The 17,922-nt window shown below is 44.2% G+C and overlaps 1 protein-coding gene across 1 annotated transcript in view; it reads left to right on the top strand.

Moving 5' to 3' along the window:
- Positions 1–11,821: 11,821 nt before the first annotated feature.
- The window catches only part of cpxm2 (carboxypeptidase X (M14 family), member 2), a 33,748-nt gene continuing 27,647 nt past the window's right edge, over positions 11,822–17,922 (top strand). Inside the window, exons 1-2 of the mRNA XM_030399268.1 lie at positions 11,822–12,500; positions 15,989–16,090. Coding sequence (XP_030255128.1) covers positions 12,233–12,500; positions 15,989–16,090 — 370 coding nt within the window. The 5' untranslated portion in view covers positions 11,822–12,232. The remainder of the gene's footprint in view (positions 12,501–15,988; positions 16,091–17,922) is intronic.

The raw sequence follows: 17,922 nt of genomic DNA, 5'->3' as shown, positions 1-17,922 counted from the left end.
GATGTTAAAGAAAAGTCTGGTGCTGTCTTTTTTTCTTTTTTTTTTTTTTTTAAAGGTTGGTTCGATTTAATTAAAAAGATAGCCCCGACTGTCGGAACAGAGAGGATGAGACCTACTGTAATAGTTTCGTCCTCTTTTGTCCCACACTGCTGGAATATATCCAAACAGATAAAAAAAGGGGACCGTACCTCCTGTCTTGATCATAATCTAGAGTTTTTATAGTGCTAGAAGAAACGGCTGAATTGAGTCGTCTGCGATCAGAGCGTTGGGGTTTAGTTAAACTACACCGCCATCTACTGGACACTACGTATAGTTGCAGTCTTGAAACAGGCCTCACCCAACAGTAATGCTCCTGATACCAGCAGTGATGGACCAAAGACATCAAATGGAATAACTGCTGCCTTCAAATGCAAACATCAGACAGCGATGTCCCGTAATCTGATATTAAAACGAGTTTAAAAGGAAATCTGAATGCAAATATTTTCAGTCAGTCAGCTGTAAAAGCAGCCGTGTAATTACTCTGATCAGGCCGTCATTATGATTTTCCTCTGCTTCCTGTTGAAAGGTTGTCACAAACACTGAATAATTACCAATTAGAAGGGGAAAGCCAAATTAAAACACTTGTTAGATCGGAGGCTGTTAAATCCGGCAAATTAATTTGGCAACTGAAACAAAGGCTTCTGAGCTCGTTCGACAGAAAAAAAAAAGAAGAAAAAAAAAGAAGCGCAGCCAGCCAGGGGTGAAAGATAACAATGAACAAAGCAGCAATTACATGTGTTTTAAAACCCCGTCAAGCCCCGCTGAACAATTCGTATTAAGAGAATATGATAAACTGACACACTGAAATTACTGATAAAGTCTGGAACATACCACTTCTCCACAGCAGAGGGCAGAAGGAGCCAACCAATATACCGCACAGTTACAACTTGAGGCACTTAGGGTTGCAGCAACTGGAGCGTCGACAACATCCAGATTATTTAGTAAGCTTTAAAAACACAAAAAATGTGCCTCAGTTGAAACAAGAACAAGGAGAGAACAAAACTCATCCTGTCAGTAGTCGTGTCTCTCGGTTTTCTGGCAGCGTCACATCAAGACAAACTGACCCAAATACCACTGCAAAACCTCCTTTCATAATTAAGATGACAACCTGCCATCACACAGATTTATTGAGCAACAGGAGATCCCGTTGTTCCAGTCGAGCTCTCCAAAAGGGGAACGCAGCTCTTTTGACTGTACAATGTCGGTAACGCCAGAAGCTTTGTCGACGACTTCCTGCCTCCGAAATCAAAGACAATCTGACTTGGGGAAACAAAAACAGGGACTGCAAATCATTTGCATATTGTGTCTGGAGTTGGATGGCTGAACAGGGCCTGCTTCAATCAGAGCTCTCAACCAAGCTCAATTTTCATGGAATGTACAAATATTGCCTCTCGTCCTCGTCTGCGCTGTATCATGAGCACAATCGCTGACAGGAAACTGGACGACCGCTGCCGCTGAGAGAGAACCCCGCAGTTTTGTATTTCTTTGCATTTCAGCATGTGATGAGTCCTGGCCTCGGTATATCCCAAAAATATACAACTTCTCGTCATGGGAAAATGACAAGACTCGAAGCTCTCAGTTGGATAAGGGTGTAATTCAGTTGACCGACTCATGAGGAACAGATTTACGACGCTACTAAAGAGTCAACATTTGGCATCTATAGGCACTAGGATACTCCGAGCTCAGCACAGTAGAGCTTGGCGGAGCTTGTGATACGCTATATGAGCAGCAGAAGCTGAAGCAGTGACAGCAGAAGGGCGCCAAAGGACATCCTCTAGGGGACTTTTAACTATGAGAAAAAAAGTCTTTTGAGCGCCGTCGGTGTGCAAACTTGGCACCGGCCTTTAGCTTCACTGTTCCCCATCAAAGCCCCCCCACCGCACAGTCACTGGGAGTAAACTGCCTTGTGGATTTCAACGATAAGTCCAATTTTTTATCAGAAACAAATGGCGGTTAGCGCACGCAAATTAGCTCGGTGCTGAACTTTGTCGAGTGTCGACCCCATGAAAACAGCAGCTCAGCAGACGAAATGACGGTATGAATAGTAAAGTCTTTTTGTTTTTTTAATTGAAAATATTTCTGTAATGCCGATGAAGTGGGTGGAATAAAATGTCACTGTGACTACCTACGCCTCAATTAGCGCTTCCCATTAATTCAGCATCAAACTGAAATAGCTCAATAAATAGATGCTGACAGTGGCCCCCTCCGTGTCTTCATCAGCGCGAAACAAACCACTTGGAAAAAAAAACAAAACACTGCAGTGCGCGTTCCTGGTGCCAGGAACAACAGAAACCAGTCCAGCCGCTACATGCAGGCCGAGTGATTCACAGTTAATAGCTGATGAAAGTCAGTGACATAGAAACGAGGAATGAGGAGCAGCAGAAGAAGGAATAAACAGCCAGCGAGAAGATGTGCTCGGAGTGTAGCTCGCGGCCGCGTGGTCAACCAAGCGCAAAAACCCCCAAAAACAGAGCCGAGGCATCCAGAAATATATTTATAGTAGCATTAGCAGCACAAACTCACCCTGCTGGGGTCGTAAAGTGATTCTCAGTGTTGTGTCGGGCATCTCGGCAGAATTAAATTCCCTGGGAATAGAGTCAGCGTGGTTGCAGGATGGGGAAAAAAAAATGTCCAAGTTTTAAATGAAGTTTGGTGCAGGCTTGATTACTGATAGCACCGACACCTGTGGAGGTTCTCTTGATTAGCAGCAGGGAGCACCTGAGCGTTATTTGAAACAACAAATACTCTGTTCTGACTGTTAGCAGACGAGCTAGCTTGTGAGGTGTTTTGGGAGTGTGGCGGCCAGTTTGGAGGAAAGTTAGCAAAAGAGGACACGAAAGAGATGGCGGCGCAGATTTATTTAGCATGTGAAACTTTTTCCCACAGAGGGACAAAAACTGACTTTTAATGGTGGTCCATATGGGTCAGAAGCAAGAACCTATTTAACTTTATTGCTTAAATGCAAAATGGTACAATGTAATTTTCACTTAATTCAAAGTAAGTTCCCTTAATTCCCTGACTTCCCTGGCAAAGTTTCACACTGCCACCCAGTTGAAATATCATTAATAATTAGGGATATTTAAATATGTACCTTAAAAAAAAAAACAACAACTAAAAAAACAATAAAAACAAAACAATATGGCTTCTAGGATTGGTCACCAAGCACTTCTAGATTATTGGCTTTAATTTGAAGGATTTACTCAAATGCACCTCAGGGTTCTCCCCAGACGGTGGAACAACGGCGCTGCGCCGCTATACGGCTAGGTCAGCGCCGCTATACTCAACAATGTTAGCTGCTTTATAGCGGGTGTTTGTGGGCTGCCGCGGTTGACGGTGACGAGCGTCCGTCCGTCCCCCGGTTGACGGCGATGATCGATCGAGCGTTCCCCCCCCCACGACTGACGGTGCGCCGCTATACTACAAATTTCTGGGGAGAACCCTGCACCTAATTGGTTGATTAACTAACAATTATTCTAATTCTGCTAATTGCCTATGTAGCCATAGACTGACGTCCCTTTTTCTTCCGTGCAATGAAAGTTTTCATCATGGATTATTTAAAGTCACTGGACATAATCTATAATTTTCTCTCCTGTCCGACACTAACCTCCATTCTTCTCCAGAAAGATCTTACACATTTCTTCATGAGTCGTTCCCATGAACATTAAAAGAGCTGCTGTAAACTGCAGCCACTGTTCTACATGGGACGAGCTGGCTCTGTGCGTCCTTGCAGTATGGATCTGTCGAGCTCCAACAGCAGACGCCTGCAGCATAGCGATGAACCCCCCCTGAACCTGTAACATTTCAGGTCACATTTATCGGATTCACAGCAGCATGTTGGACATGTCTGCGAGGAACTTTGTCCGCGGGTCCAATTCTCCTCTGTCAGTTTGGATAAGAAGGGCTTTAGTAGGAGAGGCCTCTCTCTCCAGCACCTTCCCCAGTTTTCACTCCTCATCAGGTTAACTCCTCTGCTCTTCCTTCTCTGTCGGACAGTACTTTAATGAAATTGCCTTGTGGTGTGAAACTTCTTAATGTGAGGAAATGTCTTTTCCCGGTCTCTTAAGTTAAGACCTTTTGAACATCACAGGAAAAATGCCGTTAAGACCAACGGCGACAAAGTGACGATCGCTACGTCACTCCCCGCTCGTAACTCTCCCACGATCCTTCCAAACTAGCCGAAAACGAAAAAGCCGAAGCCTCTTCTGAGTCGCGGCTCTGTGTCGTCAGTGATTAATGCAAGATTTTCTTGCGATAACAAGAAAGAAGGATCTGGATAAACAAGTTTATGCAACAAACATTTGCAATCCATCACGCTGATTGAGCGCTCTGATAGCCTGCCAGTTATATTTGAGGAGGCCGTGTGAGGCCCAGTCATGCCCACCGCTGATGAGCGAGCGAGCGAGGAATGCGGGAAGCAAACAGATCTTTATGAAGACTGTAATCTCCGTTGGGTGAGATTTGTCAGAGAAAATTTTTTTAAAAATCAAAAAACACAGTGATTTTTCTCTTTTATATTGCAACAATGATCCAGAAAAGGTCCCGTTCAGCTCTCTCTGCTAACGTTCGTGGGGTATTCAGGGTTCAGCCCAAAACATCTGTTTGTGATATACACTGCTATGCACTTTTATCTCTTTTGGACACATGTTGCAGAGACAGAAATGGTCCCTGGCAGGGCTAGTGATTACTGATTGGCCTGCTTATTTTCTTCACACAGTCTGCAAAGCTAAGCTAAGACGCTATTGTGATTTTTCCACGCTCTAGTAAAGATTACTGCCCATGGCTCTTTGAAACACATTTTTGTTAGCTTTTACCTCCAAAGTCATGGGAAGACAACATCTCTGGGAATGAAACAATCCTTTTAAATGAATTCATGACTGCAAAGTTATTGTGCTAATGGCTCTGATTAGCGTCGGCAGATGTCCACAAGGCTGAATTGATCAATTCCGCTTTTCTTTTTTGTCATGCGAAACCTTTAAAGGAACAATTCAACCAAAAGTGAAAAATTCAGGCATTTTCTCCTGTTGAGAAATGCTCGGCTGAGATCACAGCTGACGCGGAGCAATGACCCTGCATCCGTCGAACTCAAAATGATACGACTGCAAGACGCACAAGACGCCTGGGACGACAGAAAAAAAACAAAAAAAGATACATAACCGTGGAGGATGTGCTAAACCAGATGTCTCTCCTTTAGTTTTGTTTTTCCTGTCGTCCCAGGCCTGTCGTGCCTCTTGCAGTCTTGTCATTGTTCAACAAGGTTCGGTGGATGCGGGGTCGTTGCTCTGCATTAGCTGAGATCTCAGACTCCAGCCAAACATTCCTCAACTGGGGGACGGCACAGAATTCTAATGCGGCTTACACCTGCAGCTGTTGAGCAGCTAGATGTCCTTCCGGGGAAGTCGCAGAACGTGCACCGCTGCTTTACAGTCAATATCCTGAACACACTGCAGCAGAGGACATTTGAAATGCAAGAAATTAACATGGAAGCACTTCAGTTCACCCTTGTATTTTTGTTTTTCCGACCTGTGTTATGGGTTTTTGCTAAAGACATAAGAAGAGTGGTAGCCATGTGGGTTCACTCAATCTAATGTAGCGTGCTGAATTACTCAATTTTAGGATATCCTAATTAATTGAGGCATAAAACACATGTTCATTAATCTTGCACTGAATTTAAGATTTTAAACAGAGCTTTTTGCAGTGTACAGCAGCTGCATCTACAAATCCTTGATGATCCATGATGAGGTATTTTAGAGTTGGATAACGTTTTCATTTTGCTTTGAGTGGGTCAACAAAGCCCCCCGTAACGACTTCTACGAGACCACACGAAATACGTGAATGATTTGAAAACAACTGGGCAATAAAGAAACAGCCTGTTGTTGCATCAACTTTAATTACATTTGATTGCGCTCATATGCAAATCCATGCTTCCATCAGGATTCTCCTGACATTCAAATCAAACTGCCACCGTTATTAGATTCAAACATCTGGCCTGTTTTCGGTCACATCCAGCTGGAACGTGTCCCAGCTGCCGCGAATGTGGACAAAGAATTAGAAACACAGGTGTTCAGGAAGGGAGCGCTTTCAGGGAGGAAGCTGAGGGCGGCTGTGCTGAAACGCATCAGGATCCAGGCCGCCGAGTAGGAAAACTGTCATTGTTACCGAGCAACTTGAGGTCTACGTGTGTGATGAAGAGATAAAGAGCTTTTTCATCACCCAGAGGGTCTCTGAAGGAGAGACATTCTCCGCTACCTCTCCGGACCACAAACAACAGTAAATCGTCTAAAATTATATGGCTCTGACAAATGTAATAGTTTCAGCAGGGATCATAGAATAATAAAAGTAGAAGGAAAAACCCATGAAAGAAGGTTGTAGCCAGTGTAAAACACAGATGTCCTAGGCACATTTTGTCTCAGCTGGCCTGAGTGAACAGCTTACGGTGCACTTAGACAAGTTATGATCTGCATACCAGTGGGAACATTTGTTTAAAAAATTTGGTTCAAGTGACTTTGACATTAGGTCAGTGATCTTTACGTGGCCACTGGGAGAAAAAACAGACACAAGAATCAAACAATGCTGACATGCTATATCACCTTTGACATTGACGGGCAAACTTATGCATATAGCAGACACTTAGCACGTTAGCATTTCATTTTGAGATGTGTTTCTAGTCTCCTGGAGAACGCGAGTCCGATCAACTCCTGACGGTGATATATGGCTCTTTAAATGTCTCCAATATGTTCACCAGGTAGCAAGTTGCTAACCTGGTAACGTGAGCTGTTACACCAAAAAAAATAAGCAAAAAAGAGACAGAAACACCCTGTACAGCTGAAGGGAAAACTTCAGCTGTACACTATTTATTCTTTAGTATATAAATGCTTTTAACAAAAATTCTTACATATTGTGCCTTTAAAACACTTTTCTTGCTTCTGCGTCCTTCAAGGACTGTTCTCCATCACTGGCAGAGTGAGACAGGGCCTGTTTTTGCTGGATGTTAATGACGGACACAGCCTCGTTTGATTTTTTATTACCTAGGGATGTTTTATGAAGTCTGCCTCTCATTTTATAAGTCATATAAAGAAAGAAGCCCAACGCAAGAAAAACAACTGCTTTCGAAAACTTGTGACACGTTCTGTTCAAGTTATGTGGTATTTTATTTACACGTTATAGTGCTGTCTGTCTTTGTGACCTGGTTTTCGTTGATTTACTGAAATATGTTGCCTTGTGTTGTTGGACTAAAAAAACTTGAAAAAAATGTAGATATATTGATTGTAGCAGATTTAATGTGTCGTGTGTTTGGGAAGAAGGGAAAAGTTCCAGTTCTAAAAAGGCAAATTGCTCCCGTAGTCATCTATTCTTACACTGTTATGCATCATTTTGCACATACCGTGGTATAAAAACAGCTTTTTTTAAAAATATATATATGAATAATAAAAACTGGCCGGTGGGCTCGTTGAATATCCGTTCAACTTCATGTAACTCCAACGTCTCTCAGACTCTCTTAGTATCTCACAGTGATTCATCATTGGCTGTACTGTTGAGTTTCAGTTCCAGCGCTGTGATTTAACAAAATATTAAGATTTGAAGCTTTCATTTGGTCTTCTATTACAAAACTTAAAGAAAGAAAAACATCTTCCAGGTGTAAAACCTCTGCAAAGACACAATCTAATGAAAGTGGATGAACCGAACCTGCTTCAGATTAAACCAAAGAGCTGTTTAATATCTGATTTTGACCTTTTATTCGCAAAAAAATAAGAATCTCAATTCTGAGCTGGAGCTTTTCGCCACCATCTTACTGTTACATGGTGCGATCCAGCTACTTCAATCAGCGCTGGATATGCTGACTGTTATCACACCAATAAAAAAAAAGGCGGGATTGCCGAGTTCCAACAAGGACACCAGGAAAAACATCGACTGACACGTTGCTCAAGGCTCACGGCACACACTGCTCTGCGTGTGTGTGTCGGCCCCGAGCAAACTGACCATCACCACGTCTCACAGTTTCCATGGACACGGGGAGAAATATTGGTACGATCCAACACCAGCCTTTTTGGCTCCTTCGCTGATCATACAGCGATCGGAAAGCCAAGTTTGGAAGTATATACAACTCGAATCATGCAGAAAATTAGATGTACTCTATACAAGAAGATTGCAAAAATAACGTGATGTGACATGCCTTCCACTGAGAATCTAGGAAGGAAAAGTGCAGCTGGCTCTAATTACCCCTCATCCATGTCACTTAAATTTGCATTAAAGTCAAACATTGACAGCTGCGACTGTCATTCTTTGTGGAGAAACCAGGCACGCGTTTTCAAGGTGAATCAAGATCCAGCTTGCAGATTCAGTTCCTCGGCCTGTATTTGAGAAAGTTGATGTTCACCCGTAATGAAATGCACATGCCTAAAAAAAAAAAAATCCAAGGTTGTTGGGTGCCACGTTTCCGATCCATAAATGTGTCACATTACAATAACTTGGACGGGTAAATACGTAAATAAATAAATAAGACGAGGCGGGGTACGTCCCTGTCAACCTGTTTGTCCGCACTGAACCGTTGCCATCAGAATTCATTAGACATATTGGACACGGGCCAGTTTGACACTCTGAAGGTTGTGTTTGATGGATGCCGGCAAAAATGTGTGTGCACGCATCCGTTCTCTGTGCGCGCGAGCGTGTGTGCAGAACGTGTGAGATAGCACGCGTTAATCAGATTTCCCCCCCCCCCGTGCAAAAACCAGCAAGGAGCTCCACATGTTCCGGGCCCCTCTGGATCCATTAGCGACTTAAGTTCGTGTCGAGTCAGCGTGCGATATTGCAGTCCAGATTGTCACTAACTACTGTTGTCGGTGAGGGGAAAAATGTAGCCTTGCTGAACAGTACACTACCATTATGTATTATTCCTTCCACCCCTCACATTCTCAACCTCAAGTCAGTCCCATTTTTTCATCAATTACGAGCTGCCAAAGGAGCAGCAGGGAGCATCTAACCTGTCACTCTGGGCGCTGATGTCCAATTAATGAGAATTCAGCCAGAGATCCCTCCTCCCCCCCGCCAGCCGCCTTACGGGATTATGAAGAGAGGCAGGAGCCGTCACTCTCCCACCTTGGGTGTTCTTCACCGAGAAAGACAGCTATTGTCACAACATCGCCGCCTCAAGCTGCTCCGCTCCACAGCATGACAAGCGACCGTTTGATGTGCCTGTTTCAGAACGTAGCAGGTATTTCAACGTGGACGTTCTGGCTGTTTTTCACACAGCAAGTGTAGGAAATCTTTATTTAATGCTGACCGTGCCGCAGTAACTTCTCCTTCTTCTTCTTCTTCTTCTTCTTCTGGTATATTCAGTGAAAGCCATGTTCGGTGCCAGAGATCACAGACAAACAAAAAACAAGATGTTAAGGAGGAAATACTGCATCTTTTTCCAAACAGTCTGAGATTCAAGGTGCACTAACCATTCGTCCGGTGCTCACATAGACCTTTGTTTTTCTGACAAACAGCTTCTTGTCATTACATCAAAGACGTTCCCCCTCTGAGAAGAATAAGACTGCACTGACATTGCTTCATAAATGGCACACTTCTTCCTGCCTTATGAAAGAGGGCAGTGGACATAAATTGCGATTGTGAAGTTATCCAGTATGGACTTGAATCTTGGGTGATTTTCAAACAAGAAACAAGAGAATCCGCGAGAAGATTGTAAGAGGCTGCTCATCTGGTGGTACAGCACGGCACTCTGACAACGTAAGTTCACTTTGTTTATCACTGTCATCTTTTTTCACAAGGAGCCACCAGAATCAATAAATTACGAAAGTTCCTTGTAGCGGCTTCAACCAAAGAGGCGGCAGATACGAAAATTGCTGAATATGTCGTCTTTTGACCGGTCACATGGGTCCTTTGAGAAGGTAATGAACAACATCCAAAATGTCTTGTTGGAACAACCAGCGGAAGGGAAGGCAAATCTGCTCTGGTAACAAGTGAACATGTGCCAATGTGGTTCTGCTCGGTGCAGCAATTTTAAAACTGAAGGCAGGAAAGAAATTTACGACCAAGGGCCGAATAAACTGAGTCAGAGGAGACCGAGCAGGAAGTAGTAAAAAATGCTCTGGTGTTTTTGTACATTTATAAAAGAGAGTAATGGGTATTGGACAACAGAACTTGTTTGAGACCGAGAGTTAAGATCCCGGCCGAACTGAAACTTTCCTCAAAACGAGCCGCATCGCAACTCACTGGGTTCCCCGTCCTCAGGCCGCAAACACACAAATCTGTCAGCGTCTTAAAACAGGCGCAGAGGTGCTTGTGTTCAGCCACTGTTTCTCAAAAAAAATCCCTCACCACGCCACAAAGTAATCGCTCCTGTAATGCAGACCCGTCTCTGGAGGCATCGCAGCCGCAGCGTAGTCGTGCACTTCAGAGAAACCTGACACTCTGGGAGTAACGCTTGTTTTGAGGTGTGCAGGGAGGCGGTAAGGGGCTATTTTGTGTCTCCAAAGCCTTTGAGGTAAAAAAAAAACAAAACGCCACAGCTCTGTCGGCTGCCTCAACCCTCCTTCCGTTCCCTCCCTCCTTAGACGCATCAGGATGGGTGTAGTCTGGACGAAGAGTGGGCGAGCGGCGGATGCCTGTCCGCTGGGAGAGCGGCCGTGCCAGCCGAGCCTCGAGCTGTCCACCCACTCAGGATCCTGTTCTTTTTCCCGTGATTGGCCCGCAGCCTCAGTGTCCTTTAGGCCCGCTCGGTCTCAGGTGTAAAGTCGGAGCTCTGCACAACCTTTTTGGACTTTTTCTGAGCGCGATGTCTTTCCACATCAGTTATGTGTAATGAACCAGTGTATTTAAATTGGGCAGAGTCCAGGCGGGGCACTGGCGCTTGTTAAAGGATTGTTATGTTTGCTTTAGTTTGTCTTGCCTCAGGTTGATGAAATGTCAAAAGCTGTACTTATTAGTCGTGCGAATGGCTCCACGAAATCCCACTTCTCCCTATGAGCGAGTCTTTTAAGCCCGAGGCCAGACATTTTCTTTGCTTGGCAATGAGTCCGAATGAATCCCAAACAACGGTCGGGCTCTCCGTGATGAAACCTTCATCTTTTACCAAGATTAATCTTCTGCAGCTGACAGAATACGGTTTCAATCAGGAGGGTGTCAGTTTGACTGCTGGCTTTTTTTTTGGGGGGGGGGGGGGGGGCTCTGTTATCGTCTTTTCCCCCCCGCAAATGTGTGCCTCCATCGGCTGCAGCAGTCGTTAGTCAAAAGGGGATGAAAGAGCTTCGTGAGGAACAGACAGCGTTGACGTGATGAGCTGTGACACACAGGGCAACGCTCCATCCCTGCGTTGGAACATGCCTGGACGCTCCGCCGAGAGTTTGCTCTAGTAATGTGTAAATTACCGCCGAGTCCAAACAGGGTTCGGCCGCGAGCGGGAACAGCCTCGCTCTGCAAAATGAGGGCAGCTTGAGGAAGAGCAACAAGTTAATCATCCTTCCCGGTGAGGAGATACCACAGTGCGCTTTAACTAACTAACCAGCAGCTGCACGCACGGCAAGATCCGAGATTGCTTGCGTTCCAGTTTTGGGGGTTTCAGAACACACCCCCTGCATGGGTGAGGAAGCTCGCCCTCTGCTTCTCCTTTGGATACACAGAATCACAAACTGGTTCAAAGCTGCTTCCGTGTTGATTTTTTCCTGCAGGCGAGAACAAAACTTTATTCTGCTTGCAGAGAGCCTCGCCTGCCCCCCAGACAAAGTGGGAGGAGATGGAGATGAAAGCAGATCCTAAATGTGTCAATACGTTGTTACCCGCAGAGACGTCTATCCCCATTTCGCTTCTGCCCACACCAAATAAAGTGACTCTGCATTGTGTCAGCAGCCTCGACTGGTTTGAATCTGAGAGGGAGACAGAAAAAATGCTTTCTTTTTCAGTCACCTGCCAGCATCTATAAAGAAAGAGATCTGCACTGTCTGTCCTCCCTGCCTCTTCCCTCTGTGTGTCTCCCTCCCTCACTGCATTTTTCCCAGGCTGAGGCGTCCATGGACCCTCTGGCTCCGCTGCTTTCGTCAGTGACTTGGAGCGCTCTGAGAACTTTGTGAACTCCCCGTGTCGGAGTGGGAAGGGAGAGGAAGGGGAGCAGTTGATGGGACGCAGTCCGGCAGCAGCAGCAGGCTCCTCTGGAGACGGCACCGCGGCTCACAGCTGGAGATAATCCCCCCTCTGGGTCATGACAAGACAGCGCCTCAGCCTCCTAACCCCCCTGGCTCTGCTGGGGCTCCTCGCGGGGCTGGCAGACCTCAGCCGTGCCAGTGAGGATGAGGATTACTACATGCAGGAGCTGCTGACGAGAGAACAGTACAACCAGGTCCAAATGCTGGAGAAGCCTGTGGCCTCGATACCTGACAGGAGCCGTGAGCACCCCAGCCAGAACCCTGGCAAGAAAGTGGCAAAGGGGGGCAGGCAGACGGATAAGACCACCGATGATACAAAATCAGGTAAAAGAGCTCTCATCTCTTGAGAAAGTGTTCAGTCTGAAGCTCTCAGTGGTAAAACTTTATTCTTACTTGAGAAATCTTACTTGAGTGCCAGGGGAATCAATCAGCAATAATGATTTTTAAAAATCTGACCGAAGGGGTTTCTAAGCTGCAACGTGTGCTGAAACTTCTGAAGTTACCTCACGAGCACAGGTGGTACAAACTATCGATAGGGCAATATATCGTATCGCAAGAGGAAGAGATGTATCGTGTCACCACTGGTGCCAAATATCGACGACTTTATCGAAACATGCGGGCGCTCCGAGCAGATCCCCCTCCGCTAACTTGACTTTTGTTGTGATGTAAAATCCATTTGAGGCACATTCTCGTCCTTTGTTTAAGAATTTTGACTCCAGAGCTGTTCTGCTTTCTGCCGTTTCGGGCTTTCGCCAGTTTATGGCCATTTTACACTGGAATGATGGCACACGTGGACAAGCTGCAGACAGTGTGTGTGTGTGTGTGTGTGTGTGTTCAAGAGGCACTTAGCTAACGCTGTGTGCATTGTTTTTAGACATTGGTTTATTCAATTTGTCAAATTCTGTGAAACTGACACCACAGTGCACTGAATAAATAAACAGTTCCTGCTTTATTTGCCTTTTTGAGGGGTATTTTTTCTTCTATCCAGAGGTTTCTGATATCCAGAGGTGGGAGTAGATTTTTCAGGTATCTGTGCTATACGTGAATATTAATTTTTTAAACAACTTCTTAAGATCGGAATATGTGTACTTTCTTGCTTTACTTTTCAAAACGGGCTCTTGACTTCACTATTAATATATCTGAGGGGACGTACAGATAACTGTTCTTTTGCATAGTTGCATGCACACAGATTTAATGATAGTAGTACATGTGTTTAGGTAGGTTTCAATAAAATAAACATGACAGGACTTGCTTTGGCATTAACCAGTAAAAAGGCTAAAATCAACAGAAATAAGACCTGCTTGTGGGGCTCTTTGTGTCAGCTGGCGCTTGTCTAAGCAAAATTTGTCACACAACATAAAGCTGAAAGCTGGACATCGAAGGTTAGTGCCTAGAAAGTTACTGCTGATCCGCTTTTTCCCCTCACAAGCTCACACCGCATGATGGTGAGTTCAAACAGAACATTTCAGGGACTTCAGAGGAGCAGCTGAATTCAATTCACATGGTGATGGATTTGCAGAGTGAAAACATCAACATTGACCTCCGCAGGTAGTCCCCCTTTCCTCATTCCCCCTCATAGATCAGAGCCATGTTCCCATGTATCTCCTGCACAACAGTGGAATCGACAGCCTCGCACGCGGCCGAGGTCAGGACCGCGTTACGCGTTGAAGCCAGAGCACGTGAAATCCACGTTTTTCTAAGTTAGACGCAGCGGTGGTTCCGTTTCGCTCATATGGAGCATGTATAGATCTCTGTGTGTGGGACTCCGAGCACATGCAGTAGCAGGTTTGTAGGTATGTTTGAGATCCTGCAGGGTGATTGGAGGACAGCAACCGGCGTGAGGGCCTCTGGTTGGTCGGTGGCGGATAATTTAGAGCAGCTGCGTCGACGGTGACCTCATGTTTCAGGCACGCGGACTCACGTGTCTCGGCAGGGTTACCTGCTGCAGGTGGGACTACGGGGAAGAATAACAGTGATAACAGCCACTCAGAGCTTCTTCCACCACACTGCATCTTATTAACAAGATGAAGTGTTATTTTTACAGGTCTGTGAATATAAACTGCAAGGACTTTTATATTAAAATTCATCATTATCGAATTATTTTTAAAATCGTGCCAGTTGACGTTTGAACAAAAAGTGGAAAATCTTAATCACAGGCAGGAAGTTACTAAAAATGTAATGGAGGCACTGGACTCATAAATGTTTTGAGCAACAGTGGCTCAAATAACTGTGCAATGTTAAATCGCTCAATCATGGTGACAAATCCTAAGATAATTATCACGCTGCCCTGCTGTCATTTTAGCGCCTTTAAGCTCATTGTTTTGGTGTTGCATTCCATTAATCTACTACTTTGGTTCAATCTTATCTCCCTTTTCAGAAAATAACTGCCACAAACCCACTGAGTGCTGCCTGCTCTGTACCAGGGAGCACGCAGACATAGTTAGCAACTAGCTGGTGATGAACATATGTGAGCATTTAGCAGTTGGAGCTGGCAGTTGTTGGTGGAGACCAAAAACAGAGCTAAAAAAATAGCGATTATTGGATGTACATTCACCAGCTGATGATTGAAAAACAAGAAACTACGAATGAATGTACAGTGATTTTAGGAGCAGTTTTGAGGTCATGGTTCTTAAATGATTTGAGATTTTGTCCATCTATAATCTATATATCTATAACATGCATCTAGTTTATTATGTTTTATTTGAATATTGGATTAGACAATGTTGAATTAAAGGGGACTGTTGGGCCTTGGCAAAGGTATGCACTCTACTGAGTGCCTTTTTAGTTTTCATGTAATTTTATGGTGAAAAACACATTCACTCTCGATTTTGTAGACTTTTGTTTACCATAAAAAGCATGAAAAACCTTTAAAATTTAGTATTTTTACATTAACTCGAACATGTTACAGCACCTAAAGACTTAAATCTCTGAAACTTTTTCATTATTGAGTGCAAGTTGCTGCTTCAACATGTTTAACTTGTTTAGCATTTTTTAAAAAACAGGGCATGTACTTGTTGTTTTTATTCAGTTATTACTACTTTGGACCACCTTGAAATAGCCGTGAGTATCGCCTGCAACCTCACCACCGTCTAGATGATCATATCTCAAAACCTCCTCTATCCGTTAACGCCCGACCACATCTGCGGCTCGGAGCGCTGATGAGGATTTAACCTGTTCCTAGAATGAGACACGGATAAAGACTTTCAGATGTGAGGAGGGATCGTTATCATGTGGGGGCCTATCCCGCCCTGACACTCAGTCAGATAAAGAGCACACGCACATATTGCTCTCGTCCATCTTCAGCTTATGCAATGCGACTCCCTGCACCCACCCAGCGACATGTCCACGACTGATTCGAAAAACCTGGAGGCACTTTACTTATATATTACTGTTGTTAAAAGAAATGAGGGGGCGCAAATTGAAAAAGCAGCATTGGCATTGACTGTAACGGCATGTAAGAGTTAAACGTTTTCAAATTCAGTGCCCAGAGATTGTCTCTTGGTTCAGTCCCCGATCTTGAATCTATCCATATGTGTTGGACTTAATCCAGCCAAAGCTTTTTTTATTTTTTATTTTTTTTCCTGTGTCAACAATTTTTCGTTTTCCCTCTCTTATGTAGACAACAGTGAGTCAGCAGTTTTGAAGGTGATTCGACCTGTAAAAGACCCCATAAACAAGTCTCGTTTCAGACAGTTTTCACTCGTTCCACTGCAGATATTTTACTCATGACACGCAAGAAACACCTTGCATTCATTCATTAGTTTTTCCAGTGTAATATCCATCCCTGCATTAATGTCATTTCCTTCCCTCAGTGAAAACGGCCAACAAAAAGGCAGAGAAGACCAAGAAGAGCCCCCTGAAAACCCCGAACAGCATCTCGGAGGGAGAAGGACACTACAGCGCGCTCAAACAGGGTGAGTGAGCAATCGATGTCGCTCTCACTTGTTATGGGAAATTCATGACCTCATAAAATTCATCTTCCCCTCCGAGGTGCAGCGATCGTTTCTCCGCTTTCGTGGGAGCAGTCGAGATGACAAATATTTTTGGAGAAGAGTTTTCAGAAAGCAGGATTTTTTTTTTTTTTTTGCTCCCTGAGAGCAAAAAAGTCTGGCAGGATAAAAACGATCCATTCAGAGCAGAGCCACAGAGGCACTGATGTCCTCTTTGCCTGTGAAGCATTGTGTTTGGTTTCCATGGATCAGAGTATATTTGCTAAACCGGAGCCAGGATGCCCCGGTAGCCTTCCTGTCACGTCGATGACAGATTAAACTTACTCGACTTAAATCGTGATTTCGGGGCAGAGCCCGTGTGCTTTTGACCTCAGACTTTCCACAGCTCCGATATCGCCCTTATTATACTTATTTACAGTGTCAGAAAGCTCTTGCTTAAAGGGAAGCTGTATTTAATAACGCGGGGAGGTTAAAAAGAGTGGCTGTGGTGGCCAACTGTGAATTGATGTGTTTATGTTAAGACTATTGTGAGGAAACCTACTGAGACAGACGGAGAGGCTGCCATTTTTTAATTTGGCACTCGGGCGCGGGAACAGAAAGTTGGATTTTTCTTGCATGTTGGAAAATGGGACCTCGACATGCCGACACGCCTGGCACAAAGACACCCACACAGTCAAAGTCTGGAAGGCTCGGGCTCCCAAAATCATGTTTTCACGGCTGCGACTGTGACTCAATACCAAATCTGTTTTCCAAGTTTGTTTCAGCGTCTCCTGGTAGCAGCTGATTTATCCAGGTCACAAAAATCACACACCTTCTATGTAACAAGTTCATTACTCAGATTTAGAAACTGTTTAGCCTCCCTTTTTTTTTTAATTAACAAGCCATCGTTGAAGGTGCAGAAACTCAGAGACTTGCTACAGCCACAAACACCAAATCGACGGGGAATTCATTAAACAGGGTCTCTGAGACCAGCCACAAAGCTCCATTCAGCGGATGTTCTTACAGCTCATTCATCGCTCCCATCAGACGCGACCGTAAACAAGATGTTTCCGCGCAGACATCACAGTTTGTAACATGTGCACAGTCAAGCTGCAGAGGCTGATTCGAATGTGAAACATTGGAGTTTTTGACAGATTGGCCTGTCGAAATGGAGAAACTGTAACATAGGTTGATGTGCAGCTGAAGATGTGCAACGATGACTCAGAGGATGAGTCACATCAAGATGTTGTTTAAGAGACACTATGCAAGTTCTTACAAATTAAAAGATGAGAGAATTTTTATTGAAAATAACATGTCTTGTTGCTAAATTACATACGGAGAAAAAGATTTGCCTTGTATAGCCTATAGTCTGGTACAACAAGTCTCTTATGTTAGCTAATGTTTTTAAAACTCTAGTTCAATGTCTATAGACAATGCGATACTTAAAGACATTCAGTATTTTTAAATTCTTTGTTAAGTTTTACTGACGATTCTGTTCAATTCTAAGAACTGGAACTGGAATTGGAAAAGTTCGCTTTTAAGGAAGTGTAGGAGCAACTAACTGATGATGTCAGAGGGTTGTCATTGGTTGATCCCAAGTCATTTTATTTAAATGATGTTACTGTTAACACTGTTTTGTAAATTATCACAGCAAAAGATTTTGATATGACAAAGATAAAGAAAGACGAAAACACACCTTACATCACCATCAGACATTTCTGTCATTTCCTGCATGTGCTACCATTAAAGGTGGCTAGCAGCTAGCTTTAGCTCTCTGCTGACTTTTACGGGGAAAAAACAATTTAATTGTGTCTCTG

Source organism: Sparus aurata, chromosome 20 (genome assembly GCF_900880675.1).
Source record: "Sparus aurata chromosome 20, fSpaAur1.1, whole genome shotgun sequence".
NCBI classification, from domain to species: domain Eukaryota; kingdom Metazoa; phylum Chordata; class Actinopteri; order Spariformes; family Sparidae; genus Sparus; species Sparus aurata.
The sequence above is the reverse complement of the archived record's forward strand: the minus strand, read 5'-3'. Positions and strand labels throughout refer to the sequence as shown.